The sequence below is a fragment of the Mytilus edulis genome, chromosome 7 (assembly GCF_963676685.1).
Source record: "Mytilus edulis chromosome 7, xbMytEdul2.2, whole genome shotgun sequence".
In the NCBI taxonomy this organism is placed as follows: Eukaryota; Metazoa; Mollusca; class Bivalvia; order Mytilida; family Mytilidae; genus Mytilus; species Mytilus edulis.
The window spans coordinates 68450343-68477678 of NC_092350.1; the positions used below are offsets into that span (position 1 = coordinate 68450343).

Sequence of the window (27336 nt, forward strand, 5' to 3'; positions counted from 1 at the left end):
TAAAACACAAAATAAACTAAGTAGTTAATTAAAAAAAAGATGAAATTATTTTTGTATGAACCAATATATAAATGATCTGAAACCGTTTAACAATTCCGTCGCATAAGATTAATTGAAAACGACAGATCTTTTAATCATTTATAGCAATCACTGCTGTATTTTTTACAAAATAAATAATTGAATAAATAAGCAAACATTGAAATCAGAATCAATTGCGTGTGTCTTTAAACTATATATTTTAGAGTAAAAACAAGAATTAAGATTTTGAACTCAAAAAATTGTATTTTTTCATAACTAAACATCATTCAAATTACATCAGACGTGTAAATTTAAAGCACAACATGCTGGTGATGTAAAGGGGTGTCTGTTGTGAAGGGCTTCCCACAAGAAAGTGTTAAAACAATAGAAATGCAACTCATTTTAACTGCAGGAAGCAGTACTAACATTGATATTAGGGCCTACATTAAGGTTTTGCAAAAGAATTCTTTTCAACCTCTTCCACTCAATGACGGTTTAGATGAGCTTATTATAGGCTTAGTGTAGAATTTGAGGGAGAAATAAATTCGCAGCTACTAAACTCTTATTGGTTATAACAAATCATCACCTTATTTTAAGGAAGGTTATTGCATAAGTCACGGATTTGTATAGTTCTAACTATACAAATCCTTGCATAAGTCTACTTTCGAATAGCTCTCGAATTTAATTAATTAATGATAATGTCAAGTATATTGCAAATATTACAAACATATTAAGGGGAGCAACATGTTGATAAAATAGTTCTATACAACATGCTGCTTATAGTTGACGAAGACAAACATATATTTTTTCCTGTTTTTCTCAGATTCAAATTTCATAGCATCAGCACGCAAAAGTAACATTATAGATTTGAATATCATAGGTATAAAAGCTGTTCCATTGTAGATCACGTTAGAATGTTTCAGTCGTTATGTCTCTAAAAAGCATCTTGATTTCTTTGATTGTGGTACTTTATGTGGTTACCGTTGCAGATGGAACAGCCTCGTGCTGAACAACTGACGGTAAGTTTGTACAATTTACAAAAAAACATTAAAACTACAAAAAATAGAATTCACAAGAATAGCCTTTTCCAAATGGTATGTGGGGCTTTGCAAAATCATAACGTTTGCACTACATTGTAGTTTTGTGATTTCATGGTTATTATCTAATGATTGATATAATTATTACAAATATCAATGTTTTACATATTATATATAATACATGTAATAATGGTCATATAAACAAATTAAACCTGTTTTTGACAAACAAACTTATTGTGTAGATTTTTAAAAAGGGAAGTAATATAATGAATGTATCATTTGTATTATCAGTGCGTATCAAAACAAATGTGATCCATGTTATCGCTATTTTTCCTTTGATCTTACTTGCTGATAATTTCTCTTCTCAGCGAGTCGAGTGATATGAAAAATTATCTCTACAAACTAAGGGGGCACGTTTAACAACGTTGTCATAGTTAAAATAGCGATTAACACACTATCATTGCTCATCTCAACTCAATTGTTTTTCTCCGTAGGGGCTCAAGCGAAAACAAATACCAATCAATGATAATCTATAAATAGCAACAAATTCATCGATCGGTTTCAGACAATCCATAGCGTTTAGGTGAAAGACGAAATCACACAAGGAGTGTGCTTCAAATTATTAGTTAATCATATCATTAATAGAAATATGAAGAACCAGCATGTTTATAAAATATATCAATCAACATTGTTGTTATACAAACAAATCGCGAACCTGAACCACATATTTATCTCAATAGAAACTCCGTGATCATCAAATTTGTTGGTGATCCCTTTTAATCTGTTACATTAGCTGTGCTCTATATATTTCCCCAAGGGTATCACCAGCACAGTAGTCAGCACTTCTGTGTTGACTTGAGTTATCATTGATATGTTCATAATAATAAATTAACTGTTAACACGCCTTTGAATTTTTGAAATACTAAGACTATTCTAGCTCAGGAATAGATTACCTTAGCTGTATTTGACAATACTTTTAGGAATTTTTGGTCCTCAATGCTCTCAAACTTCGTACTTTATTTATCAACATTTACCCAACTATATGTTATCCCTGCTAAGACGAAAGATGAAATCAAAATAAGACAAATGAACAGGAGTGTACCTTTAATTTTCTAGTTTCTAGCAATAGACCCAGCATTTCAAAAAGTTTTCCGTGGGCATTGTTGCTTTACCGACGATTTGAAAGATTTTTTTACGATGAAACTAAAAACAAATCCGACTTGTCGATGTTCCCTCTGTCTCCTTAATCTACTGAGCTCTTTATTAAACGCATTTCAAGTCTATGTGACGTCCAATATAATTAGAATATATACCTCCGATTTCTTCATAATCATATACGAGCGCACGAGTTAAAATAGGCCAGAATGTTAATTATATAGATTGCATGACGTCAAATAAGTTGGTCCTGTATTGAAAGGTCTAACAATGAGATATCATAATGTTTGAACTCACTTTGAATGGCTTTGACGGACCAAAACTAATTAACTTTTCCTCCGTTTACTGATGAAACACACTTTCTATCATTAAAAACAATACACGAAAATACAATCAAATATTCCGATAATCTGATTTTGGAAATATCAATATTGTACAATATCAGCTGATCTACAAAATATTCCAAACCCTTTTAATAAAGACAACAGTAGTATACCGCTGTTCGAAACTCATAAATCCATGTACAAAAAACAAAATCGGGGTAACAAACTAAAACTGAGGAAAACGCATTAAATATAAGAGGAGATCAACGACACAACATTAAAATGTAACACACAAACACACACACACACACACACAGAAAAGGACTAAGCATTAGACAAAATCCTATGAGAATAACAACTATAACACTAAAACTAAACACATGAATCTGGGATAGACAACAACGTGACACGTCTTTTAGTAATGTGAATTCACACTCAAAAACGTGTGCCCTGCGGTAACTCGACACGAATTTCATATTGCACCGATACGCAGATGATATTTGAATGCATCAATATACATAAAACCTGATAATCGATAATTTCACGACCGACAATATATTAAACACGAGCATTATAACTGGCGTCAAGTGTGTATCAAACTTTATTTCTTCTCGGTTAAGAATAAGCCTCTTTTATTGGATAACAAGGGCCATACGTCATTCTTTATTACTTAATGAAAAATTTCAACAGTCTTTCACAGTTAAAAAGAGACCAGAAAACTGGTCGATAACGGACTTTTACATATAAATGACAAGATGGCGTGGTTTCTTTGTTTAGAGGGATGTAAATTTTGTATCGAAATTTTGTTTACCGTATGTTTTCGTTAGTTATAAGATTATAGAAAGCATTATTATGTATTCATTTACTGTAAAATTGTACTTAAATGAATGACAGGGATTTATAGCTATCATTATGACTGATTTTCACTCTTTCCCTTATAAATTCTACAATTACTTCAATTTCCTTTGAACAACTTGAATTTATAAAAAAAAAATGTAAAAACATAGTTCCTCGATGAAATAAAAATAATGCTGGTAGTTATAACAGAACTGCTCATTATCTGGATATATGGACTGCCCGTAGGACAGTGGTATTGACTTACTATATTATATTTGCATTTAATTTTTTTTAAATTTGTGAAAGTGAAGCATTGATAAATAAAAACTATGAAACAATTTCAGGTCAGTATGATGTCGCTGTAAATTACCGTGGTCAAAACAGACAAGAAACTCCTAAATCTACAGTAATTGCATTTTACGCCTTTATGTCAAAATCACTCAGGAGCCCTGGCGTTGGTCGCCGACTGGTATTTGACGTTATAAAGACAAACCAGGGTGGTGCATATAACAGTCATACAGGCGTGTTTACCTGTCCAAAGAATGGTACATATGTTTTCGTCTGGGTTGTAAGACTGGATCCTGCATATCATTCCTTTGAATTGATGGTCAATAATTCCGTGTATGGTTCTACATTCCTTTATAACAAAGACACCGATGGTAGCAATAGTGGTACAGTTGTTGCGGATGTGTCAAAGGGCGATAGTGTTTATGTTCGTATGCACTCTACATACAAAGGAGTAGGTGTAATACATAGTAATGAACATGGCAGAACAGCATTTTCTGGATGGTTACTGAACTAGACAGTTTGATTTAAATAAATGCAATCTCAGAAAACCTTTTCATGTTTATGTAATTGCATTACCGTTATGATAAAGTGTTTTATCCTCAGTTATTAAGTAGAAAATAATTACTAGTCGAGGTTAACGATCTGGTCTCCTTATCATGATCCAGCCGCGTCGAGGAGGGAACCCGGAGATCGTAACCCTTATATAGGGAAGATATCTTTATATAAAACTGTTTTGCATTTGTTTTGACAGTTCAACAGAAATCAAATATATATTATATTTGTGTTTCTTTTGAAAACAATATCCATATGAAGCGTACTTTGTAATGCTTACGTTTAACCTGGTTTTAAATGAACAAGATACAAACGTTATTGTGATTTTTTTGCCGCATAAATATTGATTACCATCTATCTTTCAAACATATTCAAACATTATTTATATATTGAAACGCCGTTTATGTAATTTATTTTTAAAATTCAGAGTCGTGTTTTAACTAATGTTCTGCAGGAACCGGTCTTCTTCAAATGTTTATTCTTTTTTAACACTATTTAGCACTTGATTTTTTGTATTTTTGAATTTTACACATTATTCCACATATCCTTTGTTTATCCTCATTGTTTATTATAGTCTAGCACCCCAATATTCTCTATTATTTTGTCATTCCTTTTTTGGCCATCTCATACATTTACAACGGTTACCGCTTTGACTCTATGAAGGTTTTTATATGCTTATATTATGGTGTCAGTGCAGTATTTTCAGGAGGGGTGAATTTGAAAGCATTAAACTCTTTGAAGGTGTCCTTAAGTAGCCAATTGGAAGCAATAATGCTGAACCCTACCAAGCATGTCTTTATGTTTTTTCATTTAATGTCTGTTGGTCTTTGTTTTATAGTTGTGTTATTGGCAATCAAACATCATCACTATGATTTTATAAAGATGCAATATACATTTATTTTCTGCCCCTTTTATTATGTTAATTGATCACATGACAATTTCAAGTTCAGTGGCAAATACTACAAAAATATTCATGAGATCAATATGTTAATAGCATAGTATGCAAATTGCTGCATTTACTAGACCAAGACAGAAAACATATTTTTTACTGTTTTTCACAGATTCAAATTTCAAAGCATAAACACGCAAAAGAGAAATTATAGTTTTGAATATCATAGGTATAAAAGCTGTTCCATTGTAGATCACGTTAGAATGTTTCCGTCGTTATGTCTCTAACAAGCATGTTGATTTCTTGGATTGTTGTATTTTATGTTGTTACTGTTGCAGACGCGACGACTTCGTGCCAAACAGCAGACGGTAAGTTGGTAAATTCTACAAAGCAAAATAACAACAAAGAAAACTAATAATGTACAAGTTTAACCTTTTCCGAGGTTATGTGGTGCTTCGCAGTCTATCATATAATTTATGTATTTAGGTATAGATTTTGTATTTTGAATTTTATATTGACTTATAGCTATCATTATGACTGGTCGACACTCTTTCCCTTAGAAATCCTACAATTACTTTGAGTTTCCTTTGAACAACTTGAATACATGATTTTTTTTAAAAACATAGAAATAAACATAATACTAGTAAAATTGAGAATGGAAATGGGGAATGTGTCAAAGAGACAACAACCCGACCATAGTATTTATTACAGAACTGATCATTATCGTGATATATTGACTGTCCGTAGTGCAGTGGTATATTACTTACTATATTATATTTACATTTAATTTTTGTTTGAAGTTGAGAAAGTGACGCATTGATAAACGAAAACTATATAAACTTTGAAACAATTTCAGGTCAGTATGCTGTCACTGTAAATTATCGTGGTAAAAACAGACAAGAAACTCCTAAAACTACAGTAGTTGCATTTTACGCCTTCATATCAAAAAATATCAGGAACCCAGGAGTTGGTCGACGACTGGTATTTGATGTAGCAAAGACAAACGAAGGCGGTGGATATAACAGCCATACAGGTGTTTTTACCTGTCCAAAGACCGGAATTTACGTTTTTGTATGGGTTGTAAGAGTGCATTCTGGATATTATCCCTTTGATTTGATGATCAATAATTCCGTGTATGGAACCACCTATCTAAGTAACGTAGATCGCGACAGCAGCGTCAGTGGTACAGTTGTTGCGCATGTGTCAAAGGGCGATAGTATTTACGTTCGTGTGCACTCTTCCTTCAAAGGTAAGGGAGCATTATATAGTGACGGAAACGGCAGATCATCATTTTCTGGATGGTTACTGAACTAGACAGTTTGATATGAATAAACGCATTATCTAAACATTTGTTTATTTTTGTTACATAGTTTTATCGCCAGAATATAGTGGCTTACCATCAGTTACGCAACAGAAGTGTTTATTTAATTACGGCAATTCAAAGGAATTAAAATATTAAGTTGTGAAATCTGATAAATTCAAATTTGTTTGTTTTCCTTTTAATTCTTAAATTCTGCCACTGTTCTAAATCATATAATCATGATTTACAGACGTACAATGCCGCACAAAAACTAATTTTTCATTCTCCATGCAAAACCATTTAACACATTGTTTGTTTGAGGATAACATCTTTACAAGCTTCTTTTGTAAAGATTATTGACAAGTTAAACATGGAAGTATTATATTATAATACGGCAAACTCTGTCATACTGTTTATTTTCAAACCCCACCCACACCTTATAAATATAAATAATGCATGCTCCCCTCCCCAAGAAAGACGACGTCTCTATCGATGACTTATAATGATAATTACAACAAACATTTAAACAATAATATGTACAACAGTTTTTTCTGGAAAAATAATTATCGATTATTGTCCAGCAAATTCGCCACGCCATAGAAAAAACATTATTTCGGACACACCAAATTTATTGTGTTATTTTCATTTACTACAATATTTTTTGCACTCATGACTGGGTCGATATCGCGGCTGAAATACGGCCAAACGATCATATATTGCCCCGCTTTCCAAATATAATGTGCTGTATTTGCTTAAGTTAAAGGTCATCCTTTTGGTATAATTACACTGTTTTGTATTGTGTTTCAGTTTTACAGACCGAATGTCGTAAACTTAAAAACATAACTAAAAACCTATGAAAAAGGTTGTGTGTGTGTGTGTGTGTGTGCGTGCAAGTTACCTTAGTTAAGAACCATATTGTGTACATGCTTTCATCAAGCCAGACTATCTGCACCATGTGCTGTTCGTTGTTGTTTGTTTTTCTTTGAAAGGCAGATATTTTTAGGATGAGTCAGTTGTTAGTTGTTGTTTTGTACTGTAACAGTTGTACTTTCCTGAATGTTTGTCATATCCCGTTTATATTCTTTTCTACGAGGATATCCTCGAATGGATCCGAAGTTATACTATCCAGAGTTTCAAAAACTTCTATCTGGTATTAAACAGGTTTACAAGCGAAAAAACATGTTTCCGCTTCGGCAAACTTTTGCTTGAATAACAATGACTTATTTAATGTGCAAACTGGAATTACTACAGAACAGCTTCTTTGTGTGCTGGAAGCTGATAAATCATTTATATGAAGGAAAAAAAATATGAAAAACAATAATATTAAATACGATTATGTAATTTTGTAAGCATGTGGAGGAAAGCACATATATATGTGCCTACTTCACAGTACACCAACGATAACTCAAGAGTCGGTTTCTCAAAGAAACTTACAACTATATATGTAAAGATTGATCGTGAGTCATTAAAAATTCACACGGTTCTGTTTTATTGTATGGCCCTACAATCTAGAACTTATTTGAGTTCATGGTAAATTTATTATACGGATATACGTTGAAATAAGGAAAATCGTTATTTGACAAGGTTTATGAGAAAAATCAATTTTTTTACTCGATTTTAAAACAAATTTTGTTAGTGAGCACAAATTTTACCCAAAAGAGGTTCGAAGGCTAATATATAAATACATACACATTACAATTAACAACAACATCATGACAAGGTCAACATAAAACAGAAACTGTTGAACACACATTACAATAAATAACCTCAAGTGCCCTTGTCGCTCACCCTGTCTATTGTGCTGTAACCGGAGGGGTTTTTACGTTGCGTATTTTCTGTGTCAACTTTTACATATTATACCCCAGACCGTGTAAAGAGTAAGTATCGGAATCCTGAGTCTCTGATCCTTCATATGTGGCTTTGTAGAACTTAACACTAGCAAGTTTTCATAGTTTATTATAATAAATTACAATTAAGCAAATATCAACAATATTATAAAGATATAAGTATTCAAATGTAAATAAGTTAAAACTCACATAAAAGTGACAAAATATGGTGAGGTCTGTGCAAGATCAGCAAGACTGAAGATAGACATTTTGTTCTATATATAACAAAATCATCTTACAGTTAGTGGTAAGGTCTGTGCAAGACCATCAAGCTTTCTATATGTAATGCTATACTGCAGAGTGACTAGTGTCGACAAGCAGACTAGTGTTGCGTAGCTTTTCTTTCATAAAAGCACCTACCGTAAAAAGTCCCTAAAGGAAGACTGTGGCTCTCTAAATGATTAAGCAATTTCACAAATATTAATCTCAGAACTTATTTTACAAGAGCAAGATCAATAGAAAAGCTCTATAAGTAAATGATAAGTTGCAAGTTTATCAAATTCTGTGAATATCTTCAACAAATTAAAGCACAATAAAGTAAAAAGATATTATGACATGTAAAACAATCATTTTTATCAATAATTTATTACAGAGGATGACCTTGAGGTCACTCCGATGTATTGTTATCGCTTAAATTTCCGTCATTCATAAATAATAGTCAAATTAGTTTTGGGTTTTCAACACCAGTGAAAAAAGTGCATTTTCATACCTGCGATTTCTGTTCTCCGGTTGTACGATGTTTCAACAAAATATGGAATCATTTCAGTTGTTGATTTAGTGGTGAAAATTTGACTAAATTATATCTTAATAAATACGATTTTATATGTTTAATTGGTGTTTCAGAAAGAGGTCAGGTGCTCTTGTTCATTCATAAAATATCGTTCATTCATAAATTTATCGTGAAATAAAAATCACTACACAGGTTATACGTGTAGTGTAAATGACCAACTGTAATCTAAAAATAGCGGTCTCACTAATAACGACAAGAAGAATTTTATCGACAAGAAGCGTCAAGAACGGACAAGAAGAATAAATTAAGCGACAAGAAGACTATTTAGCGACATGAAAACTTCTCGTATCGCATGAGGATGACACATATCAAATGAACAATTATGTGTGGGACTTAGTTTTAAGAAATGATGTCAAAGTAACACTATGAAAATATTTTTAGTAAGCTGAAATATATATTTATTTTTTACATGTTTATGTCTTGTAAGTTATTTTATTTCTGTCCCATTTTTCAACATTAGCGTCTCGAAAGGTGAAATGTTTTAACTGAATGGTTAATTTAAATTAATTATGAAAATTGTTAAAATTAAATAAATAAAAGTAATTATTGCCCAGTTACAAACACTACTAGGGGATAATCCATAATTACCCCCAACTTTAGCCTGGTAAACTTGTTGTCTCCTTGTGAAATATAAAACATATTAAAAATGATTTCCTGCTTAAGTCTTTTATTGATATAAAGTCAAAACCTTCTTGCTTTTCACTAGACAACCATGTCCTGTCAGGTTTAATTCTTATATATGTAGATGAAAATTAAAAGTCCCCAAAACATTAACACGGCAGCAATTGCTTTTACAGCCTTTAAGGCTTTGATTTTTTTACAGAAGAGTGTCCACCATGGACTTGCACTGACTATAATAATAGTAGAATAGAATTATCATATACAAATAGATGAAAATTAGATATACATGCAATCGTAATATTAATAATATATATAACAACAAACCAGTGTATTCTCTACGACTATTATTATATAAGTATAATAGTCCAAGGTATACTGATTTCTTGCACTACAATATAATAGTTATTACGGTGAGGTTGAATTTCCTGTCATTTATTCACCATCCAAGCACGAACTTGTATCAGAAAAAAATATCTCTGTAAATTAACCCAAGTTTCAGGTATAGAGATGTGATCTGTTTCTGTGACATGTGCTTTTGATCATCCACAAGAACCTGCGGTCATCCGATGTTCAGTACTTCAGTACTTTGATATCAACAGTAATCACAACAGTCCATTTTCAAAGGAAGTAATGTTGTTTTAAAAACTAGCTCTCCACCACAGTGCCATAGACTATATTTACTAAAAAAGAGCATCAATATTTCACATGTTAAGTAGTATATAGTTCGAGATGTTGCGGCTGGATTTAAAAGCTATGGGGCGTTCCAGCCATTTTAAAAAGGGGGGGGTCCTAACCCAGGACAAATGGGGGGGGGGGGGGGGTTCCAATTACATGTCCCCATTCAAATGCATTGATCGTCAAAAAAAAGGGGGGTTCCAACCCCCGGACCCCCCCCCCCCCCCCCCCCCTCCTTTCTGGATCCGCGCCAAAAGCTGCTATGACATATATAGTTTACTTAATTAGATGTCCGTTAGTAAATGCATGTTACTCATATTAATCGGCAACATGAACAAACTGCTTAAACATTAAATCGAAGTTTGTCTCATGTGTACATATTTAATAATTCAAAATTTCCCACATTTAACTTTTAAGTCACGCCAATTTGAACACACGAACAGTCTACACTATGTTTAAACCTATATGTATATGAACCTACCTGTGAAGATATAAATAGAAAGTTAGTATTATGATAACGGACCAATGTTTTGGTGAGTGTTAACAGTAAACAATACGATCAAAAAGTAAGTAAACAAGATATAAGGTTAATTACCAAAGATACCATACTTAAAAAAGCCATTAAGGGTTTCCTAGGGCGTTTTATTTAGTACATCAATGATATTGGGCGCTCCTTTTCAGTCGCTATTTAGACACCGTTCTATTTATTGAACGCAGGTTATGTGTGTTACGAGTATAGTACATCTTTTATCCGATAATTAACATGGATTGCGCAATAAATGTCCTTATACTTCATTCAATATTCTAAGTAGTTTTACAATTCAGGGAGTGTTTCCCTTGACCTGATGAACTATAAGGAAGTACGATATAATAGCAACATGTGATTGAAAACCGTGTTCTATTTTTAAAGAATGTTGATAAATCGGATGACTCCGTGTCTCACATGCGTCATTCCTGGAGATCGATTTTCATTGTCAACAGTTCAACTTCGATATCAACATTATGATCCGTACCGTTTGTCTTGAGCGCACTTACCATTATAGGAATGCAGAGAATTGAACAAAAAGTGCATAAGTCAACATGGTCAATGAAAGTCCAAAAAATATAAAGAAAAAGAAAAGAGAATAATCATTATGCATGTTATGTAAACTAAATAAAGAAAATTCGGCAAAAAAATTAACAGAATACAGAAATTAAGGACCCCTTCCAGGTACTCCGTATAGCTTGTAGATGTCTACTGACAAATATTTGTATGCATATTAAAGTAACTGCAAGTACTCTTAGACATGTTAGATCACTACACTTCAATGTCTTTTGCCTTCATGTTAGTTGTATCTATGTGCTTCGTGTCAATCTGACGATTCGAGCATTACCAGGTGATTTTATAGTTTGTTCTTGCACTGTTCTCAACTAGAACTTGTAACCCCACTATCAAAGGTCTGGAAATGTTCGGTCGTTTGTATATAAAGTCTGTATAAGGTTGTCATTTTTCGCTTTCTGCTCTCTGTCATTTGTGATTTCGTTTATTGTCTTGTAATAAATCAGGCCATTGCTTTTTTGTTTTTCGTTTTGTTTTATAGCTGAATCTACTGATAACATTTTGTATTTGTTATCTCAATTGAGTATATATAGTCCCATAGTGCTCTGACGTCCTGTCATGGCTTTATAGTCATTGCACTTAAATCTTCGACCACTCTTAAGGTGGATCACTAAATTTCCACTGTTCATGATTCCAATATCGACGACTATTTGAAATATGTTTGTGTTAGTAATTACATTTTAAAATGCATATATTAATGGAAAAAATTTGCGGCCAATAGGCGCTTGATTTTTGTTTATTTATATTACTTTAGGTAACTTGTGTCCTCCTCGATATAGACAATAACAGTGCATTGACTTGACATATCAACGATATAAGGATGAGGCTTAGAAACGGGGAAATGCGAGGCTCTGTCGAGATTTTCCCCAATTTCGGGCCGAATACTTATATCGTTGATATGTCGAGTCAATGCACTATTATTGTCTTTATACTGCAATCTAAAAAAAAACATTTTCGATTGTTGTTTAATGTGTTAATGTCTAATTTGATTTAAATATTGGGAAACACCCCCCTTTTATAAAAAGGCCTCATATCATGCAAGCGGTGAAACATGCAACACAATGAAATGTACATTACCTGTTGAAACTCGCAATCGATGGTGAACGAATTTGTTTGAGAATAAACTTAAATATCCACAATAAGCATAAAACATAATGATTTATAGTTTGCAAACCAAAAATATTAACCAGTGAAATATGTTCTTGCAAAAGAAATAAGTTTGAGTCGTTGTATACATTCGAAACAAGAACAGGTTGAATAGGTCGTATGAATAATTAATATAATTATGGCAATTTCTATTTAAATATTTATGAGGAAAAGTGATATCAGGTCAGTGACTGTATATGACAAAAAATATACGGTCAACGCATTGTGACTGCTCAAGAACGAGTGCAGTATAAATTAATAACAATAACGGTACAAATTGTCCTGCACCAGATGCGCATTTCGACAACACATGTCTCTTCATTGATGCTCGTGGCCAACATATTTGAAATCCAAAGCTTATATAAAAGATGAGCTATAATCCAAAAGGTCCAAAAAGTATAGCCAAATCTGTAACATATAATTATCTAATAAAAATATCAAATTTATCAAACAGTTAAAGACATACAGAACCTCAAATTAAAAAAAAAAGATCCATATGGTTTTTTTTATAACAAAAGGGATATTTTCATTTACATATACTTTTTTCTGAAGAAAATTCTTTAATTTGTCAACATTTAGAAGAAGTTTACTTTTTTTTAATTGCTTGCTTCCAGGAAGCAATTCGCCGACATAATTTTCGTATGCAAAGTGACCTTAGCGTGAACCCTCTCGTAAAAATCCGGTGATCGCAATACGCATGGATCTGTCACTGAAATAAACTGTTATCTGGGTTGAGTTCAATATCGTAGCAACTACGTAGCGGCTTGATATGGGATTGATTGATTGAGTTATTGTTGGTTGATTAACAACGTCCAGTGGCAAATATTTCATGTATATTCAGGACAAACTTGATATAGAATATGCTTCTTTCGATTATGTACTTGATATAGAACATGCTTCTTTCGATTATGTAATTGATGTAGAACATGCTTCTTTCGATTATGTAATTGATGTAGAACATGCTTCTTTCGATTATGTAATTGATGTAGAACATGCTTCTTTCGATTATGTAATTGATGTAGAACATACTTCTTTCGATTATGTACTTGATGTAGAACATGCTTCTTTCGATTATGTACTTGATGTAGAACATGCTTTTTTCGATTATGTACTTGATGTAGAACATGCTGCTTTCGATTATGTACTTGATGTAGAACATGCTTCTTTCGATTATGTAATTGATGTAGAACATGCTTCTTTCGATTATGTACTTGATATAGAATATGCTTCTTTCAATTATGTACTTGATGTAGAACATGCTTCTTTCGATTATGTACTTGATGTAGAACATGCTTCTTTCGATTATGTACTTGATATAGAACATGCTTCTTTCAATTATGTACTTGATGTAGAACATGCTTCTTTCAATTATGTACTTGATGTAGAACATGCTTCATTCGATTTTGTACTTGATGTAGAACGTGCTTCTTTCGAATATGTACTTGATGTAGAACATGCTGCTTTCGATTATGTACTTGACGTAGAACATGCTGCTTTCGTTTATGTACTTGTTGTAGAACATGCTGCTTTCTAATATGTACTTGATGTAGAACATGCTGCTTTCGATTATGTACTTGATGTAGTAAAAGCTTCTTTCGATTTTTTACTTGATGTAGAACATGCTTCTTCGATTATATACTTGACAAGGAACATGCTGCTTTCGATTATATATTTGATATAGAACATGCTGCTTACGATTATATACTTGAAAAAAGTCATGCATGTTGCTTTCGATTATAAATAGACCGCTGGTTTTCCCGTTTGAATGGTTTCACACTTGTAATTGTTGCGGCCTTTTATAGCTGGCTGTTCGGTGTGAGCATAGGTTCCGTGTTGAAGACCGTACCTTGACCTATTATGGTTTACTTTTATGTATTGTGACTTGGATGGAGAGTTGTCTCATTTACACTCATACCACATCTTCCGATATCTATTGATATAGAACATGCTACTTTTGATTATATCCTTGATATAGAACATGCTACTTTCGATTATTTATACTTGATATAGAACAAGCTACTTTCGATTATATATATAATATATACTTGATATAGAACAAGCTATTTTCGATTATATATATAGTTATAAATTTGATGTAGAACATGCTGCTTTCGATAGACTTTAAAAAAACAAGCTGTTTTAACCAAGGCAAAAATGGTAACAAAAACATTTGGAAGTCGACATCTGAATAGAGAGTTAGATTTTTTTTCATTCAAAAAAAGTTTAAAAAACACATTAAAGATATCAACTAGGAATGTGTCCAAACATACGGACAATAACCTTTAATTAAAAAGCCTGTTATAATCTTAACTTCTAATGCAAGACTTAGTTTGCTACACACGTAAACAGTGAACTAGTATACTTCTGATGAAGGCAGTTATTATTTCAATGCTCTTCTATCGTTAAAACGCATCGAAGTCTTATCTTGGGCAGTTGAGCAAGTTTCGGGTACTTTTAGCATTGATTCCTTGTCAAACCAAACTCTAAGGAAAATTTCAAAAAAGATAGTCCCGTATCAAATGCACAAAAAAAACATGAAACGAATGGAAAACAACTGTCTTATGCATATGCATGACTTGATACAGGCAATGTGTCATGTAGAGATTGGTGGTTGGCCTGGTTATACAGCTAGCTAAACCTCTCACGTGTAAGACAGTCGCATAGAATTCCATTAAATCATTAAAACACTAACATCGGTCTATAAATTCACATATCATTTTTCATGTGCGCCATGGTTCTGTGTTGATGTTTATCAATGTCACGACCTGGAAATCTCAACAACACACTCGATAGTTAAGTAGCTTATGATCGACAATCAATGAATTATAATTTGTCGATATAGATTCATTATAAATGTTTAAAAAAAAAAACGTACATACTAGAGAATTGGATTTAGTTTACTATATATATATGCATGCATTAGTTCAACAATTTTCTTGACAATATAATACAAGAAGTCGTTTCAGACCATGTATGGCTGTATAGGGAATTCTTATGAAGTACTATTTAACAATGATTTGGAAGGTCACACATGGAAATTACTTTCAATTATCGTTATAGTTTTGAATACCGTCTGTCCGCATCATACCAGTTCTTTTTTGTTGTTGTTGAGGTCAATACAGAATAATCGCGCGACGCTATGAATAATTATTATAATACATGAACATTTCAGTTTCTATGAGAAAATCTCCCACGTTTTAATTGCCACTGCCACGAACATTATTATGTATTGTAAACGAGAAATCATACCATAATTATCATTTGGGTGTCCCTTTAAACTTATTCACAATCGTGACAATGGGCGTTAAAAAAAAAAATCCGCCTACGCACAACATATAACAGTTTCAAACGTTTTGAAATGTTTTGTATACTTTATTTGTAAAGGAAATCGGTAATGATGCGTTAGACGACATTCTTAACTGACAAAAAATAGGATTATACATGTAATATAATCTAATAATAGCTTTGTCACTATCCAGGTTCGCTTATATATGATTTGCTTTAGCTGTTGCTGGTTTGATTTGTGTACTGAGGGGCGGCTCTAGTCATTTTTTTGGGTGGGGGGGGGTTCGAACCATATGTCCCCATTCAAAAGCATTGATCGTCTAAAAATTGAGATTCTAACCACCATAACCACTGGATCCGCCACTGTGTACTGCACGAACCGATAAAATAGTTGAACACACATGAGCCGTTTTCCCGGTTTGAAATTATCCATTATATTGGTTGCATACGTCAACCAAGCTTTTATCTTTTGTATTATCTGCGTATTCTCAAATTGAATGCACTGTTTTCTTCAAGAATTGTAATTGTATCTGGTCCATGTTTTATGTAGTACTAGTAAGTCATCATTCAGGTTCAGATCACGCAGAGTTATATGTTAACTTCCTATCGTAGGTTGTTGTTTATCTTCGGATACTCCAGTTTTCCATTAAAAAACCTGGTGCACAACCATGATCGTGATGATGTAGCAAAGTTAGCTGAAAATAAGGCGAAACAACATATACCAACATAAAAACTAACCGTTACTTTTATTGTGTATATTAATGATCTTGTTGTTATTTTTATTTTTATTTTGTTATGTTGTGTCACATACTATAAATATGTAGTTTTATGGCAATACAGATTTGAATTGAATTGAATTGAAATATAGTTATGTCGAATCTTATCTAGACATTAAAAATTCAATGGTATTTTTGTACGCGATGTAGGGGTCAATAACAAAGTTGAATAAGAATGATAACTAGACATGCAAGCTTTCAACGACACATTTGCTGACTTTTCCTACGACAAATGTAAGTTAGAATAATTATTAAGACTTCGTAATGACAAGCTTAATAATATACTCCTGACCAATCGAGATAATGAAAATGTTTATAAATACATTTCAGATACACTCTGTAGATTTAGCCATGACATCCATCTTTGAAAATTTAAACGGATGTGATTCGACGACAGAAACGTCACCACTGCCGAATCAGATTATTACTGTTATGGACTCCCCTCAGTCTGACAGTTTGTTATCCTTGTCACCAGAGTCGAATTTGAATTCGACCTCCTTAGCAGATAAACAGTCGGTGGCGTCAACAACCGACAGTGGTATCGAGGAATCAGAAGATTCCGAACAACCACGCACGCCTCCGAAAAAGCATAAAAATCAACCTCCAGATGCAGATCTACTTCCTCCATGTAGGGTTTGTGGCGAGAGGGCTTCCGGTCTTCATTATGGCGCTAATACATGTGAACCATGTAAGGTATGTACCAGGATTAAAGTATTGAACGCTGGACACGCACTTCGTCCACAGTTTAAGACTCACCAGTCCAAAATTTAAAAGGTATAATAAAATGATAAGTGGAAGATTCATGAGGATCCAAAATTCCGAAAAGTTTTTTGCAAACAACAAGCTGAGGTAATATATATTCCAAGGGTAGAACATCCTTAGTATTTCGAAAAAAGTTTAGAAGTTATAATTACAGCTGCATTCACAATAATACAAATTTGCAAAATTGAATATACTTGTAACCTTATGAATTTATGCATAAAAAAAATCTCTATTGTAGACAGCGATTAAAAAAAACCTATTACATGTGTACGTGTTGTGCTCATCAAGACTTGTAGATTTCATAATAAGTGAGAACTGAACATCGCTTGATAAAAACATTCAAACACTGAAACCAAACTACCACGCTAAACAAAGCTACAAAGTAAAATCACAAAAATACTGAACTCCGAGGAAAATTCAAAACGGAAAGTCCATAATCCAAATACACAATCAAATGATAAAACTAACGGAGCTAGTTATGAAAAGTCATATTCTTTAAAAAGATAGTGTTTGACCTTAAGGAGATACCATTTGACTTTATTTAAAATAAATTGTCTTCCTGTTTTTGTAAACAGTTGCTATATTAAATCCTTCTCCCTAAAAGGTTGGCACTTTTATAATATAATCGCATTGTGAGAAATAATTTCAATATTTGTTTCAGGGTTTTTTCCGTCGTAGTATAGTAAAGGTTGAAAAGAAAAATGAAAAATACACATGCGTCAAGGGCGATGAAAACTGTAAGCTTGGAACGGGAAAACGGACAATGTGTTCATACTGTAGATATCAAAAGTGCCTTGAAGTAGGAATGTCACACGGAGGTAAAAATGCTATTTATAAATATTACCTGAAAGCAAATAATTTTCAATTATACTGATTCATGTGATCTTCTGCTGAAATGTACCATTAAAAAAATGTTTTACAAATTTTATAAAGACCTGATTGTCGACGAATAGATTTTCTTAAAATAAAATCTTTAAGTGTATGCCCCAGGTTTTGGAATTAGTCTGATCACCGGGTTTGTATTTACACGACCAACACGACGGGTGCAACATATGAAGAAGGATCTGTCTATCCTTTCAGGGCACACAAGATCACCTCTGATATTTTGAAGGGTTTGTATTTCTCAATCTTTAGCTTTCTATGTTAGTTTAAATACTGTTGTTTTTCTTTTGGCTTGATCTTGTCGATTGCTACGTCACTGCGAGTTTCTTTTCGACTTGTAACTTTGAATGTCCCTTCAGTATCTCTTTAGTCATAATGTAAATTATTCTACACGAACTTAGTGAAAAAATAAACTACTAGCTATATATACATGTATATATATAGTAAGTCATGTATCAGAGATGTATATTAAATCAATCTTTTTATATTTATTGCAACTACTATTCCCTTTTAGCTATTAAAATTGGAAGGTACACATATGAAAAGAGAACAAAAGATATTACGGAAGTAAAACAACTAAAACAGAAAGACAATAAAACTCATGACACGCCAGGGGATAGAAACGTACAGAATGTTGATGTAAATGAACAGGAAGTTGACGATTTAGTAAATAAATTGATTTCAATACAAGAGGAATATACTGCTGATTTTCGGAAAAGTTTTCAAACTGGCGGTCTACTCGAATCACAGTTGTCTGTATTTGTAAGTTCTGTTTATTTTATATGCCTGACCAATTCTTTTCTGACCGTTTTTTTATCGAATAATGTTGAAAATTTAATGGTGAATCACTTTTTTTCTGACGTTCCATCATGAATGATAATACCAAAAAAATCTGACAAAAACATTTTAAGCAAGCAATGTGGACATGCGAAGACCTATAAATACCTGTATTTTTTTTAAACTGTTTTTTTATTTTGTAAAACGTAAAAAAATATAAAAATTTATAAAATGGGGTGAAACAAATATAACATTAAGGATTATGTATATCTGAAAAATTCTTAAAGCATAGAGAATAATAGCACTGAAAATAAAGAATACAGAAATCAGGACTCTTCTCTCCAACTCAAATCCTCATTAATACCTGACTGACTTTCCCACAGTATGCCTTCTTATCGTGGGGTTCCGGTCTCTTTGAGGTTACATTTGACAATATCCCGTTTCATAGGTAAATAAATAAAAACACAGACGCTTGCCTTGAAATTATTATTTATTTATATAGCATTATATTTTAGGAACGATATAAACAAAGAATTGAAATATTTGGTAACCTTGGTGCACTACCGTGGAGCGTGTATGAGGAAATCTTTTCCACCACCGGTATAGAAATAGACGACCGAAAAAACATGATGAATCGAATTGCAGACCGAATGGAAGTTGCTATTCGGAACATGATAACTTTTGCCAGAAATATACCGGGTTTTTGTGACCTAAAAACACAGGATCAGTTGTCGCTTCTAAAAGGTATGTTTTAAGCTACATCATAAACGAATGTTATAAAGAATAATGATAAAAAGTTTAAAGAAAATGAAAATAGACAATAAAATAAAGAAGTTCATATGTTTAAAGAATAGCGCAAAATTCCTAAACATCTTTGTATATGTTTTATTTGTTTATTCTCAATATAAATGTACCGATCTAACAGGTAAAGACTTCTTTGATTGGTCAGTCTAACTCTTGTCCAGTGTTCTCCTCAATTTCCGGAGTTCGGGGATTTCACCTATGAAAGCAACTATGTTAAGCAAGACTGATTTAATGACTTTGGTTAAGTGTTGATTTTTAACGCCAAACTGAGAAAACTGGACTATATTACGACAGCAGTTCTTTAGGTGGAGGTGCGGGGTGAACCTATAGAAAAGCCTAGATAGTTGGCAGGAAAATTGGCAATTGGAATAGAACGCACCTTGTTTATTTAAGCGCGCTTCGAACTCAATACATCAATTCAGGCAGATAATCATACTGAAACCATTCCGCCGATGCCTACAGACTATTGAGCTTTCTTGGTAAAAAATTGAAAACAACACGTTTAATAATTGCATGCGTCCATATTGCTTTTCTGGATTTACCTTCATCATGAACGCTCAAAGCCAACCATTTGAAATCCAAGGATGTATAAGTACCGAAACCGTTGAAGAGCTATTTGTCAAAAATACCTAAAATAAATAGCCAAATTCATCTAAAGTCAACTTTGCCTGAGGGAGTTGAAACCTTAGTTTCTTAATGATTTCAGAATTTATATACTGACAATTTTAGAAAGGTTTGTTAAATCATGTTAGAACCGAAGTACTGACTACGGTGCTGATGATGCCCCCGGGGACTGATAGTCCACCAGCAGAGGTATCGACCCAGTGATTTGAAAATTGAAAACAACCCGTTTAATAATTGCATGCGTCCATATCGCTTTTCTGGATTTACCTTCATCATGAACGCTCAAAGCCAAACATTTGAAATCCTAAGATGTATAAGTAACGAAACCGTTGAAGAGCTATATGGTAAGTTGCAATTCAACCATCTTTAACTAATCACGACTGTATCCATATAATTACTTTTTTAAACCGTTTCTTTGGTACATTTTTTGTTTTAATTACATACACATCGTCACATGTGTTTTTTTTTAATTATTCACTATTATTTGTAGTTGGGTATTTGGAGTATGGGTTCTTGGGATTTCATACCAGAATCAACCCGGAACTGAAAGTAATTGTATGTTCGAATCCATCCACGTGTGCAGGAGCTCACCAATCAGATTTGACTAAAGTAATCGATCCGAAATATATTGATATGATGTTTGAATTTGCTGTTAGTATTCAAAAATGTCAATTGACAGTGGAAGAAGTAACACTTGCACGAGCCATTGTCCTCACTTTCAGTGGTAAGAAGACATATACTATTTTTTAAAAAGATTTAAATGAAAAAGAAATTTAAACTACAACGTTAGTGCAAAAACACGAAAGAAAAACAAAAAGTTAAGAAAAAGTTGATAAAATACATTCATGTCTAGTGCACGATGATTAATCAATATTGTAGACATCACAATATCTACAATGTTAACACGATATTGTGTCAACATTGTTTACATTGTTTGAACCCTTATATATTGTTTACATCGATGACATTGTTAACATCGCGATGTATACAATCTAGAAAATATATTGTGTTTACATTGTTTACATCGCGATGTATACAATGTTAACACGATGTTGTGTCAACATCGTATACATTGTTTCAACCCTTATATTGTTTACATCGTTGACATCGTTAACATCGCGATGTATACAATGTTAACACGATGTTGTGTCAACATCATATAAATTATTTTAACCCTTATATATTGTTTACATCGTTGACATCGTTAACATCACGATGTATACAATGTTTACACGATATTGTGTGTACATCGTTTACATTGTCTTAACTCTTATATATTGTTTACATCGTTGACATCGTAAACATCGTTATGTATACAATGTTAAAAAGATTTTGTGTTTACATTGTTTACATTGCCATATAAATTATGTTGACACTATTTTGTGTCAAATTAGAGCTATAGCATCACATTTAATTAAAATATTTGTTGTTAAAAAAAAACATAAAAATGCAAACTGTATATATGTAATCGACAAACTTCATTGAATAGATATTATATAAATGAATAAAAAAAAATTTTTATTGATATTTTCAACATCACAATGTATACGATGTGAACGATGTAAATACAAAGGTATAGACTTGGTACACGTTATTTATACGATGTTGACGATGTAAATGATGTATAAACAATATTCAAACATCACGATATAAACGATGTTAACGATGTAAACAGAAAGTTATAGAGTCGATATACAACATAAACACGATGTTGACACGATATTGTCAACATTGCGATGTATACGATGTGAACGATGTAAACACAAAGGTAAAGACTTGGTTCACAACGTCAATACGATGTTGACGATGTAAAAACTATATTGTCAACATCACGATGTATGCGATGTCAACGATGTAAACAGAAAGTTATAGAGTCGATATACAACATAAACACGATGCTTACATGAATTGTTAACATCACGAATATACGATGTGACAAAGGTACAGAACATAAAGATAGGATACAATGTTAACACAATAACGCTTAAAGGAGGAAAATATAATAAGTAGGATTTAAAACCGTAGTTCGCAGACCAATAGCGAACAGCATGGCCAATTGAAAAAAGACCTACAAAAAATACACAACCAACCTTAGCAGGGCCAATCTAAAAACAAACCAACTCATTATTGAATTAAACATGCTTGGGTTTGGCGCCAACAAACTTATTTAAGCCCGAAACATTTTGTATGTTCTAGTCCCAAGTCCGGAGCCTGTATTACAGTGGTTGTCGTGTGTTGCCAAACTCCGTACAGTGATCGTTTCCGTTCCGGAACTATTTTCCTTTACTCCATGTGTTCATCCATCTGCTATAGAAAACTTCTAATTATATATAGTGACATACATTTTATGTCATAAAGACAATTGAAATGTGCTCAGCATATTTTATAAGTGAAGAAACAATAATTTCTTGTATATTTTTTTTATAGATCGATGTGTTCTTGAGGAACCAGAAAAAGTAGACAAAATCCAATGGCATCTAGTCAATTGTTTACGTTGTGTTGCCAAGAAGAACTTTAAAAATCCTGACGAAAGATTATGGAAAATATTTGACAAATTCATATTGCTTCGGGATTTTGCAGAATATGGTCGAGAGGTCAACAGTCTTAGATGTAAATGGGAAGCGATGAAAAACCACCCTCTTGTCTTGGAAATGATTAATCCCGAACCAAGTTTATAAAAATAACAACGTTTTATAGAAGTACATACATTGCACCAGACTGAGTCCATGCACTGTTTTCAATCTGCATGCATAACAGATTCTCTGTTCACTTTTTACTATCACAACCTGAAGACCATTTAATGAATGGCTGTTATTTATTTTGAATTTATTGAACCATTCAAAATAAATTATTGCCATTCATTACAAATAAATTTCTATCAAAAATAAGGCTCAAAGATATATATTAATACGTTAGAGTGGGCGTGTCGCCATACGAATTGATAACATTGAAAATAAAGCTAATTCTTTTAACCAATCAGAAGACAGTAAATACACCAGATATATTTATTCCGGTATTCTCGAGATTTTTCCTTTAAATATCCATTTTATTGTATTCTGGTGTCCTTTCTGGCTGCCCGCTTACGCTTTCAGTATTGATGTTTAAATAGGGATCAGAATGCAAGGCTTATCTTAATACCGTTATTTGTCCATGTAATTTTGTCTACTTTAAGGAGCACCCTTAGAGGATTACGTAGTTTTCAAGATGTATAGGCAGACATTTCATTGGTTAATTGTCATAATCATCAAAACAGAATGTATAATGTTATAAAAAGTAAGCGAAACATTGGTGCATGATCTGCATCAAATTTAGATTAATTTATTACACAGATGTCCCGGATGAACAGTCTGTCCCCGAAAGGACTACTAGGGTGAAATTCAGTGCTTGCATATTTCAAATGATACAAATAGACTGCAAATTATATATATATTTTTTTTTTATTAGCCAATTTTTTTTTCAGCTGATGTTGCCTAATCTCAGGGAAGTACGGGGCTCCATTGGGGTACCGGGATTTTTATTACATTTTCAGTAGGTCAAGGGCCCAAGTATATTTATATACAGTATGAGTTGTTACACTGTGGTATATATGTATATCTATATTGTTTTGAAATGGCTTAAATCAAATTGAAATTAGAAATAAACTGTTGAAACATATATTTTGTTACAAATAAAAACAATAAGAATATTGTTTGGTGTATCATTTTTATACGACCGCAAAAATAAAAAAAAATAAAATTGGTCGTATATTGGTATCACGTCGTCGTCGGCGTCGTCGTCAGCGTCCGAAGACGGATTGTTTCCGGATAATAACTTTTGAATAAGTAAAAAGAAATCAATAAAATAATAACGCAATGTTTATAGCCACAAAAGGAAGCTTGGGATTGATTTTGGGGGTTATGGTCCCAAATGTTTAGGACTTAGGGTCCCAAAGGGGCCAACACCAGCATTTATATAGTTTCAGGACAAACAGTTGTGTATTAGTATTTCAATTGTTCTGATATTGCACCACAACGTTTAATACCATAATTGCACCACAACGTTTAATACCATAAGTAGAAGGTTGGGATTTATTTTTTTTAAGGGGTTATTGAGCAAACAGTCTAGGTTTTAAGGGCCATAAAGGGGCCAAAACAAGCATTTTTCTAGTTTCAAGACAATAACTTGTGTGTAACTGTATGGATCTGATATTGAACCACAAGTTTCCATGCCCATATAACACAGGGAAGGCTGGGAATCAGTTTAGGTTAATTTTTCCGAATATGTAGGAATAGGGGGCCAAAAAAGGGCCAAAAGAAGCATTTATCTAGTTTACAGACAATAACTTGTGTTTAAGTGTATGGATCTCTATATTCTTTTACAAGAATGTTCAATACCACTGAAAGAAAGTTGGGATTGATTTTGGGGGTTCTGGTCCCAATAGATTAGGAATTATGGACCAAAAAGGGGTCCCAAAATAATCATTTTTGTAGTTTTCAAACAATAACTGATGTTTTAGTGTATGATTTTCTCTGAAATTAAACCACAAGTTTCCATACCATTAAGGGATGGTTAGTATTGACTTTGGGGGGGGGGGGGGGGGGGTATGGCTCAAAAGGTTTCGGAATTAAGGACAAAAAGGGAGAAAACAAGGTATTCCTGGTCAATAGACAATTAAGACAATTTAAAAGCAGTGTAAGGGAGGTAATTCTAAAACCTTTAACATACAATGTTTGGTATGTACGGATTACCCCCCCCCCCCCCCTTTCACTACTTGTATAATATGTATAAAGAAATGTCAGGTTTTGGACTAATTGCAAAAAAAAGGGGGGGGGAGTTGTTTTCATTTTTTTTTCAAATTTCTCAAATTCTAAATTTTTGAAAAGTTAAAAAAGAGGAAATCTTTAATTGCACAATATTGCGCAATAGATTTGCAAGATCTTGAAATTTGTTTTGTGTCAGAAACGCATATTATGTCGAAAATTTGATCGCAATCCAAATTCAGAGCTGTATCAAGCTTGAATGGTGTGTCCAGTCCATACTTGCCCCAACTGTTCAGGGTTTGACTTCTTCGGTAGTGTAAAGCTGCGCCCTGCGGAACACCTGGTAAACTACTCTGCTAATCTGTATTTTGGCTGTATTACCATTTTAGCTTTCCCTGCCAAAAAAACCATGTTGCCATTACTTGGCGTCCGTCATCGTTGTAAAAGCTTTAAAGATATTTTCTTTTCGGAAACTAGACTGAACCAATATCAACCAACCTTTGTGTGAATGATCCAGGTTAGGTTATCTAGACATAAGACGATTTGGTATGAGTTCCAATGAGACAACTCTGAATCCAAATCACAATTGTAAAAGTAAACCATCATAGGTCAAATGAGAGCTTTGAAAACATATTAATTTATATTCGTTTGAAATTGATGCGATCCTGACGATCCATATTTTCTTACTTATCTGCAGGTTTGTATGATCACTTGGGATATTAAAATTATTTCCTAAAAAAAGAGAGAAACCAATATGCAGTTGCTTCACGAAAACAAATTGGTTCAACAACAACACAAGCAGTGAATATGTTTAGAATTTACAAATGTTTGACGGGAAAGAAAATGCATAACGTATTCCATTTTTTTAAGGTGGTACCTAACACCACAGCGAGATAACTCTGTAATATCAGCTAAACGTTTTGATTACGTTGCGTTGTGCAGGCAATATAAAGCTTCTCAATGATCAAAATTAGTGTTTGTCAAGCTGCTATATAACCAGTGTAATTTTTCTGATAAAACGCTTGGTTCAAATTATTTTATGTTTTTATATTTTTGTAAAAGGGTAAATACTTTGTCAAAATTTTATGAAAATTAAACGAGCCAAATTAATTTTAGTGAAAGTGTTGGGTACTACCTTAAATTGAAATTATACTCCTTAGGTAAACGACCATACATCTTCTGTACACAAAAATCGTGGTATACTATTTTTTTTTACTTTGATTTAAAATGAAATTTAATTTGAAATTACTTAGGAAAATATATGATACGAAACAAACTATGTACAACGCGACGTTAGCTTCCATTCTGAAACAAATAAAGGTGTTATTTACAAGAATTTAAAAATAAACAATTGATATAAAAAGCAGAGGCGGATTTAGGGGGTGGGGGGGGGCCAGGGGGCCCGGGCCCCCCTTTTTGGGAAAAAATTTGGTTGCTTATATAGGGAACCACTGAAGCGTGACTGGAGCGGGCCCCCTCTTAGATCAGTTAATGGGCCCCCACTAATGAAAATTCCTGGATCCGCCACTGAAAAGTACTAATTGAATGACCCCTACAAAAGCCTTAAATATGACGTGTCAATTTCTCCCATTTCATGTTGCAGTCTTCAGTTTTAATGTAGTATTGTGTAGACTGTTTTTTGTCCTTTTTTCTGTTTATGTCACCATTGTTAGGTCTCTGTGACGGCTTGTTGACTTATACGTTTCTCCCACTTTGAAATTCTGCTCCTTTTTTCAGGATTGACTTGCCTTCATTTTCCTTCATACAAAATTTTAATGTCGTCCCCCTCTTATTCGCAAGTCGCCAGCCCAATTACTTAAAATTTTGCATTAGTCGGCTTAATATTTGGATAATAGACAGCCTTCATGATTGTGGTTTTAGGTAACCACATGTATGTAGCCTGATCTAAATGTAAAAATAAACAAAGCGTAGGCATTAAAATGTGTCAAAAGGATAGACACACATTACATAAACATTTTCATTTAAATAGCTCAGTAGTAAATGATAGTAAACTTTGAACGAAATACGTAAAGATTAGATGTCGATTTCCAGGACGAAACATACTTCCGCT

At 33.1% G+C, this 27336-nt stretch overlaps 2 protein-coding genes and 1 pseudogene across 2 annotated transcripts; all 3 read left to right on the forward strand.

The window, feature by feature from the left end:
* Positions 1–946: 946 nt before the first annotated feature.
* LOC139483366 (complement C1q-like protein 4) lies at positions 947–4193 on the forward strand (annotated as a pseudogene).
* A 1183-nt stretch (positions 4194–5376) lies between these two features.
* Positions 5377–6439, forward strand: LOC139483602 (complement C1q-like protein 4). The gene is made up of 2 exons (XM_071267595.1): positions 5377–5467; positions 5956–6439. Exons 1-2 carry the CDS (start codon positions 5377–5379, stop codon positions 6411–6413), a joined length of 549 nt encoding a protein of 182 aa, XP_071123696.1. The 3' UTR covers positions 6414–6439.
* Positions 6440–10824: 4385 nt separating this feature from the next.
* On the forward strand, positions 10825–24200 carry LOC139482077 (retinoic acid receptor gamma-like). Its single transcript, XM_071265730.1, has 7 exons — positions 10825–10937; positions 17008–17370; positions 18101–18257; positions 18836–19083; positions 19614–19842; positions 21017–21250; positions 22954–24200. The coding sequence occupies exons 2-7, from the start codon at positions 17029–17031 to the stop codon at positions 23202–23204; spliced, it is 1461 nt and encodes a 486-aa protein (XP_071121831.1). The 5' UTR covers positions 10825–10937; positions 17008–17028; the 3' UTR covers positions 23205–24200.
* Positions 24201–27336: the final 3136 nt, after the last annotated feature.

Bases quoted from the DNA above. Each gene is read 5' to 3' on its own strand.
- LOC139483602 (XM_071267595.1), top strand. From the start codon at position 5,377: ATGTCTCTAACAAGCATGTTGATTTCTTGGATTGTTGTATTTTATGTT. The intron at 5,468-5,955 runs GTAAGTTGGTAA...AAACAATTTCAG, and splicing joins TTCGTGCCAAACAGCAGACG to GTCAGTATGCTGTCACTGTA.
- LOC139482077 (XM_071265730.1), top strand. From the start codon at position 17,029: ATGACATCCATCTTTGAAAATTTAAACGGATGTGATTCGACGACAGAA. The intron at 19,843-21,016 runs GTATGTTTTAAG...TATTATTTGTAG, and splicing joins TCAGTTGTCGCTTCTAAAAG to TTGGGTATTTGGAGTATGGG. The intron at 21,251-22,953 runs GTAAGAAGACAT...TTTTTTTTATAG, and splicing joins CATTGTCCTCACTTTCAGTG to ATCGATGTGTTCTTGAGGAA.